The sequence below is a fragment of the Triticum urartu genome, chromosome 5A, assembly GCF_056163025.1.
Source record: "Triticum urartu cultivar PI428250 chromosome 5A, HENAU_Tu73, whole genome shotgun sequence".
NCBI lineage: Eukaryota > Viridiplantae > Streptophyta > Magnoliopsida > Poales > Poaceae > Triticum > Triticum urartu.
The window spans coordinates 680,322,448-680,330,841 of record NC_141877.1 but is presented as its reverse complement, the minus strand read 5'-3'; the positions used below and the strand labels follow the sequence as shown (position 1 = coordinate 680,330,841).

General features: G+C 42.9%; 1 protein-coding gene across 1 annotated transcript; it reads right to left on the bottom strand.

Annotated features, from left to right (window-relative positions):
* Positions 1 to 2,699: 2,699 nt before the first annotated feature.
* Positions 2,700 to 6,144, bottom strand: LOC125507646 (G-type lectin S-receptor-like serine/threonine-protein kinase At4g27290). Its single transcript, XM_087525174.1, has 7 exons — positions 4,790 to 6,144; positions 4,473 to 4,574; positions 4,207 to 4,388; positions 3,879 to 4,089; positions 3,556 to 3,793; positions 3,304 to 3,460; positions 2,700 to 3,130 (listed from the first exon to the last, which is right to left on the bottom strand). The coding sequence occupies exons 1-7, from the start codon at positions 6,129 to 6,131 to the stop codon at positions 2,846 to 2,848; spliced, it is 2,517 nt and encodes an 838-aa protein (XP_087381300.1). The 5' UTR covers positions 6,132 to 6,144; the 3' UTR covers positions 2,700 to 2,845.
* Positions 6,145 to 8,394: the final 2,250 nt, after the last annotated feature.

Sequence of the window (8,394 nt, the reverse complement as noted above, 5' to 3'; positions counted from 1 at the left end):
TTGTTCTGCTTTTTCAGACTCCTCGCAGTGGCAACAAGCCTTTGATGGGTATTCTATTGCTCCGGGTGCCTGTCCGGTGTGATGTCATCCGGACTGTTATCTTCACCGGAGACGGGTTGTTCGGTTTGATTCTCCGTGTTGCCATGGTCGGACGGTGGTTCAATGCCGTGTTTGTCGTCCGCTGGCTCACCCTGCTCTATCGCTAGGTCTATATGATCGCTGTTTCTGCCGAGGCGGAATTTGGAGCGGCGCTTACGCCGCCGCTTTGACTGCTTCTCGAGGAAACGATCCTTCGTTGCGTCCTTCCGTTCCTCGTCGTCGTTTTCTTTGGGTGTATCCACCATGTATACATCATATGATGAAGTGGGCGTCCAGTGCCGTGTGGGCAGTGGCTCCTGTTCGTCTCCTGCATCGTCGTCCATACCGTCGATGTTTTCGGAGTCGAAGGCGAGCATGTCGGTCAAATCGTCGACAGTGGCTACTAAGTGGGTGGTGGGTGGGCGGCGAATTTCTTCGTCGTTCACATCCCGATCTGGCCAGCCATAGTTTGGCCAGGACTCTCCTGACAAGGAGAGAGACCTTAATAAGTTCAGTATGTCGCCAAAGGGCGAGTGCTGAAAGATATCCGCAGAGGTGAACTCCATGATCGGTGCCCAGTTGGATTCGATAGGCACGGGCGCAAGCGGTTCGGAGTCCGTGGCCGGGGAAGAATCCGGCAGTTCAGCGTCATGGCTCCCGTGAAGGGTAAGGTCGGTATTTGGCTCGATTGCCGCTGAAGATACGGCCTCCGTGGCGGGGTCTATCCACCCGTCCTTGGATGGTGCAACTGGCTCCGAATTGAGGGTCGGAGCGGTCGCCGGTGCGATCTCCCGAACACTTCCGATGGTAGAGATAAATCATGCTCATCGTGACCGTGCGGCGCACTCGGCAAGGGCTCGAATCCGTCAAAGATCAAGACTCTGTGGATGTCTACCGTGTGGTTTATACTTCCAAACCTGACCTGGTGGCCAGGGGTGTAACTCTCGATCTGCTCCAGATGGCCAAGCGAGTTGGTCCGCAGTGCGGAGCCGCCGAATACAAAGATCTGTCCGAGGAGAAAAATCTCACCCCGGACTGCATCGCTATTGATGATTGAAGGGGCCATCCAGCCTAACGATGACGAAACAGAGGAACTCTCAATGAAAGCACCAATGTCGGTGTCAAAACCGGTGGATCTCGAGTACGGGGTCCCGAACTATGCGTCTAGGCGGATGGTAACAGGAGACGTGGGACGCGATGTTTTTACCCAGGTTCGGGCCCTCTCGATGGAGGTAAACCCTACTCCTGCTTGATTGATCTTGATGATATGAGTATTACAAAAGTTGATCTACCACGAGATCGAAGAGGCTAAACCCTAGAAGCTAGCCTATGGTATGATTGTTGTTCTTGGTCCTACGGACTAAACCCTCCGGTTTATATAGACACCGAAGGGGGCTAGGATTACACAGAGTCGGTTACAAGGAAGGAGATCTACATATCCGTACTGCCAAGCTTGCCTTCCACGCCAAGGAGAGTTCCATCCGGACACGGGACGAAGTCTTCAATCTTGTATCTTCATAGTCCAACAGTCCGGCCAAAGGATATAGTTCGGCTGTCCGGATACCCCCTAATCCAGGACTCCCTCAGAGACCAAAGACCACAGTCGTAGAGTGACGTCTCAGTGTGCTGCTCCTTGAGGCGCTCATCGGCATGCAACCCTTTCACGACGTCCGCCGTCGTGCCGATGATCAAGGTCGGCTCATTCGACGACGAGGTGATATAGGCTCATCGACCAGACTTATGCCCTTTGGTGACCATGCCAGCAATTCTACCGCTTGTCGAAGAGGAGACCAAGTATGTGCATCAATGCTTTGAAGAAGAAGAAGATTTAGAGAACAGGAGGCCGAGTATGATCCCTCGTTTTGGTAACCAAGCGAAATTCCGAGGTTCCGCGCGGTTACCGCGTTTACCGTCCACCCTCGAGAAATATTCATATCCAGCAAAAAATCTCGAATAATTTGAAAATTTTGAATTCAAATTCTCACAGTATAGTTAAATATAGGCCATCTCTTCAATAGTGACGGAACTGGTCATGGCCTGGTGGTAAAGCGAATCTTCCTCGTCTGGGAGACGCGGGTTCGACTTTCGGCTCTCACGTTTTAACTTTTTGAGAGTGCAAAACTTAAAAGAAAAGCTGCACGACCAGGGCTCGAACCCGTGACGAGCGAGAAAGAGCCAGCTGCGGTCGAATAGCCACTAGGCCAGGGTAACGTAGATGATACGTAGAGTCAAATAGCTATTTATATGGTTCTTAAAAATTTTGAATTCAAAATTTTGATTATTAATTCCGTTCGATTTTTTTTCGGAATTTCACGGTTACCGTGGTAACCGTGAATTCCGGTGCCCCTCGAGAAAAAAGGTCCACTTGGGATCCAAAACCTATGATCTCATGCACATTCAGTTGTGAGATGAAAATCCATTCAATACTCGTCTTAGGCAAACTAGTGCCATATTTGATGTTTTTAAGCCCAAATAAATTACTTTACAAACCAATTTTGACAAGCGAACAACTTAAAACTGGTTTTCCGTAAAAAATCCTCTTAAAACTGATTTTGCTAGAACTTGTTCCAAATACTTAGTTATCGAGACAACCAATGAAGGAGAAGAAGAGACAACCGTATTACACATTGAAGTTACAAGCATACAGATTACAAGCACAAATTACAATCCTGGTGGTGAGAGAGCTCAACTAATATAGTGTAGAACCGAGCAGGTAAGTACATGGAAGATATTAGGGTCACAAGGACAAGACATGACCAACGATTTTCTAGCACCCCTTGAGGTTTTTGAGGCTTATGTCATGTACTTGGCTTTCGCCAGCTCCGTAGTTACAGCGTGCAAAGCACATAGGCTCTTCTGGCTGCGGGAGCTCAATATCTTCGTTCTCCAAGCTTGCTATCACCCAAGACATGGGGGGGCGAGCGTTTGGGTCGTCCTGCACCGACAAGAGTCCGATATGTATGCATCGTAGAGGTTCAACGAGAGAGCAACCCTCTACGATAGATGAGTCGACTAGATCCATCATTTTCCCATACTTCCTTAAGCTCCATGCCTGCATCAAACCAATCATGTCATTAATTAAGTACAAAGTAGCACCCCTTCATATCAGTTGAACAAGTTCTGATCACTAAATAAAGTTATTTTTCCAAAAAGGACGATAACACCCAACCTCTACATCAAAAGATGCACGCAGCCATAATCACTAATAAAGTACGAAACACTTACATAATCTATAAGGTTATGAGTGCGTACATGTGCGCTTGGGGTTGTGGTGCCGATCTTCATGCCACTTACAATCTCTAGAAGTAATATGCCAAAGCTGTAAACATCGGATTTTACAGAGATGATGCCTTCCATTGCGTATTCCGGCGACATGTATCCCCTGCTTTGAGAATTAACCACGGTAAATTTAAAATTATAAACCAGTTCAAGCACAGAAGTTGAGAGATCACATAAATGAAATTCCTCACTACTCACAATGTTCCAACAACTCGGTCGGTATGTCCTTCCTGTTCATGGACACCAAAGAGCCTAGCTATACCAAAATCAGAAATTTTGGGGCTCATCTCAACATCCAACAATATGTTACTTGCTTTGAGATCTCTATGAATCATCATCAATCTGGAATCTTGGTGAAGATAAACAAGGCCCCTGGCTACACCCCTGATTATCTTAAATCTCATGGACCAGTTTAGCAGCAATTTTCTTGTACCATCTGTCAGGGACAGAATTAGATAAATCATCTTATCAGCGACGTTTGACCAAAAGTAAAGATTTACCAACAAGTGAGCAGAACCTACTGAAAATGAAGTAATCCAAACTTCGGTTAGGTAGGTATTCATAAATCAAAAGCTTTTCATCTTCATGAATACTGTAGCCTAGAAGTTCCACCAAGTTTTTGTGCTGCAACCTGGAAATCAGAGCTATTTCATTTTTGAACTCCACTGCCCCTTGGACAGAACCTACACGAAGCCTTTTCACAGCAATTTCCTTACGATCTTCCAACCTTCCCTGAAACATGCATGAGGTATTATTGAGTGAAGAAAGTTGGATCTTCCATTAATGATCTAACTATCTCCCTTGGAAAAAAGAGAGAGAAATATAATAATAAGTACAAATACTTCTTGCCTTATAAACATTGCCAAAGCCTCCTTTGCCAAGAATGTTGGATTCAGTGAAATTATTTGTCGCGGCAGCAATTGCCCTGAAGTTAAAAATGGGAAACTCTGTGTCACTATTAGTGAGCTCATTGTAATTTCTTGTATCCCGCCGCATCAACCTTTCCCAGACAACCTTACTTCCTTGATTGCCTATCAGCAGTGTGAGTACCGTCTCTTTAGTTTCTTGGGACTAGAGATGACATCAAATTTAGAACTAAAGCAATAATTTCCAACCTCTAAAAGCATATATCCAAATAAGCCCCACGCATATGAGTACCAGAAAACTTGAAACAACTGATAATACAATTTCTAGGGTTTTGATCTTTCTCATGTCACCTGCACAAAAATTAATGTAAGGAGAATCACCAAAGTTTGTCAGTGTTTATCACCACATTCATAGCAGACTCCTTTCTTGAATAAAAATATGAGGGCACTATTTCTCCAATTTTTCTCTTCACATAAAATAAGTGAAGAGAATCTATCTCTATCTACTTGTACTAGTAAAAGATAGAGAAACAACTAGACAAAGAGGAGCAAGGAATCATGCATACCTTGCAATATTCTAGTCCGAACATAGAGGTTCTCCCCTCCTTGAGTGTTGTTCTCCATGTCGATCAAATCTCCCATCCATACCAAGCATCTTGTGTCATCTCCATCAATATCCATGTTGCTCATCCTGGAGTAAGCATATGCCACGCAGGAGCAATTGCTTCTACATTCCTCTGTGCACTCGTCAAAGCTTTTGCTCAAGACATGGAGGAATTTGTCAGGGACCTTCATGCCTGGAAAGGCTAGGAAACCGTCTCCATGGGTGCACCTTCGCACCTCCTTCGGGCGGCATCCCTGTGAGAAGCTACCGGCGATCCATCCTTTACCATCTGTCGGCTCAAAACCGTCAAGGCACTTGCAGACAGGGACGATTTCTGTGTTGTCGCAGTAACCATAAGGACCGCAATAGCCATACATATTGCACTCATGTTGAGGCTCTACATAAAGAGCTCTCCATACCAACATGTTGCTATCCCAGCTTAGTATATTTACCTTGCCCGAGTAGTCAATCTCCATCCTGACCAGCAGGATGAAGGAACCAGTCGGCATGCCGAAGGACATGTACACCTCATCGCCGGTGTAATGTAAGGCCAAGTAAATGGCAGACTTTTTGAATCTGTCTATGTTGAGGTAGTTTGTCCACACCGGGCTTCGCAGGTGTGGTCTGGAGCCATTCCAGATGAAGCACTGGAGGAGGCTTTTAGGGTTTGCGCCGTAGGAGAACTCACCGGGGGATGGGTCATGTTGGCCTTTCCAAGAGACGAGGTGCTGCAATGGAAGCATGTTGTGGCTGAGCCTGAGGTTCATGCCGGGTACGAGGGTGTCAGTAGGGTGGTCGAAGCTTTGCCATAGTATGGCACTGTCAGCTAGCGATCTAAGGATGAAGTTTCCAGTGTTGTCCAACACTGCTTCCACCGAGGCGACGGCGTCCTTGTCGATGCTGATGTTGTTGTTCGTTGTCCAGAGGACATGACCATCGCTATCATACAGGACTATGTCGGAGCTGCTGGTGACGGCAAGATTTGCAGAGGAAAGGTTAGTGGTGATCGGCGCCGCACGGTTAGAAACCCATACCACGGTGCGTTCCGGGATTCCGTTGTACCATATGCCAACATAGTGATGGTTCTTGGTGGAGTTGGACGGGAAGAAGAATCCCAGGGCAAATACACCATCTTGAGAGATGAGGACACTACCAGGGGAGAGCGGCTTGCCAGCGACAAGCCGGTTATCGAATGCACAAAGAGGCACTGAACTGAATAGCCAAGAAAGAAGCAAAAGAATGGCGTACACAGGAAGGGAAGAATATATTGGCATTCTTGGCCTTCTGCTTGCTTGCAGGATCATGGTGGAGTACAATATCTTGGAGGTGCTTGCAATGAGAATGAGTATGGGGTCACCGGACTGGAGTATATATATACAGTATAGAGAAGCAATCAGAGCGCCATGCTGCGTCTCATAGGATGTTTGGACCCAGAGGAATGAAAGAGTGGTTGAGTTGTTCTAAATTTGTGCCGGAAGTTAGGCACCAGCGGTCAGGTCTGTTGAGAGTGAAAAGGACATGATGCGGAAAAAAAAATATGTGCTTCTTAAATGGCAGCTCAGAAATCTAATACCTCACGTCTCGTCCTGTGCTTGACCAGATCAATAACATGGTGATTCACTCATACATCCAAAGTTAGTGGGATCTCGACTCTTCTGGCAGTCGGACGAGGCCAAGAAGAAATATCGCTTAGCTCGTTGGGATATATTATGCCGACTCAAGGATCAGGGAGGTCTCGGTATTGAGAACCTGGACATTAAGAATAAATGCCTTATGAGCAAATGGCTATTTAGGCTTTCGGTAGAGAACGATGGTATGTGGGCACAAATTTTACGCAAGAAATATCTACAATCGAAAACGCTAGCACAAGTCACCACGAGGCCGGCAGATTCACCTTTCTGGAAGGGGCTTATGTGAATTAAAGACTTATTCTTTCATAGAACCAAATTTGTTGTTGGTAATGGAATGACCACACGATTTTAGGAGGACACATGGCTAGGGGAGGCGCCCTTAACCATTCAATATCCAAATCTTTATAATATTGTCCAACGTAAGGAGAGTTATGTTGGCACGATATTACAATCGACCCCTTTGAATATTCAGTTTAGGTGTACTCTAGTCGGGGAGCGGGGGAATTCATGGATACATTTGGTACAGATATTGATGGATGTTCAATTATCCGACCAACCAGATTCATTACATTGGAGTTTGACTACGAATGGATTGTTCACGGTCAAATCCTTTTATCTATACTAGCACATATGCCCGTGCGTTACAACGGGAGATAAATAGTATGCATTTAAAGTCAGTGACAATTATATGTGCAAGCAAAATCTTATATGCACATGAAAAAAAGAACGTTTAGCTTCTCAGTTTCGCTGCGTGTGAAAGAATCAATCTGTTATTTTTCCATTCATTAATTGAGGGCATTTAAAAGTTTTGTTACGTCACCGTACGTCAGATAAGGCACATGAGTTATTCAATCTACTTTTCCTTTCTGTCGATCGAGGGGATTTTAAGGTACGAAGTTTCTAAATATTCTAGAAGACATGAACAATTTTTTTAATATGGAACAGTTTTTTCTTATTATGTACACTTTAAAAAAACACGAACAAAATATGAAAAGGAACATCTTTTTAAATTATCAAACATTTTCTGAAAATACCAACTTTTTTTATAAAAATATTAACATTATTTGACTTTGTGAACATTTTTAAAAACGGGAACATGTGTTGAAAATTCATAAGATTTTTAGAAAATGGGTATCTTTATACAAAACATTATTTTTAATTGTGCAAATTTCACTAAAAAGGAATATTTTTCGAAGTTGGAGCATTTTTGAAATGCCATTTTAATTTAAGACATCTCGAACAATTTTTAAAAACAATATTTTAAAAAAAAATTAGAATTGTTTTGCAGGTTCCGAATATTTTTCAAAATAGCAACAAAATTTCGGAGTTCTTAACATTTTCAAAAAATTGTTTTTCTTAAGTCTGAATTTTTTTGAGATTTTTTAATTTCAGAAATAAATTCTAAAAGAAAAATAAACTTGCAAGGGAAGAAAGAGATAGGGAAAGGAGAATAAAATAGGAGTAAAACACAGAAACAATGAAAATGGGCCAACTCACTATTGGTTGTCCTGTGCGAAAATCCGACAAAAAAACACGAACATTATTTGTATTTTTTAACATTTTTTAAAATTGGAACATGTGTTTCGTAAGATTTTTAGAAAATGTGTATCTTTTATACATGAAGATCATTTTTAGTTTTGACAATTTAAATAAAAATAATAATATTTTCTTAATTTGATGCATTTTTTTAAATGCCGGTTTCTTTTTAGACATCTCGAACAATTTTGCAAAGTATGTTTTTTTTGCAAAAATGGAAAACTTTTTGCATCTTCTGAATATTTTACAGAATAGCAAGAAAATTTTGGAATTCTGAACATTTACAAAAAATTATTTTTTTATTCTGAACGTTTTTTCAGAATTTTTAATTTACAAAATAAATAATAAAATAAAAGTAAAATTGGAATGGAAAAGCGAGATAGAAAAAATATAATAATAA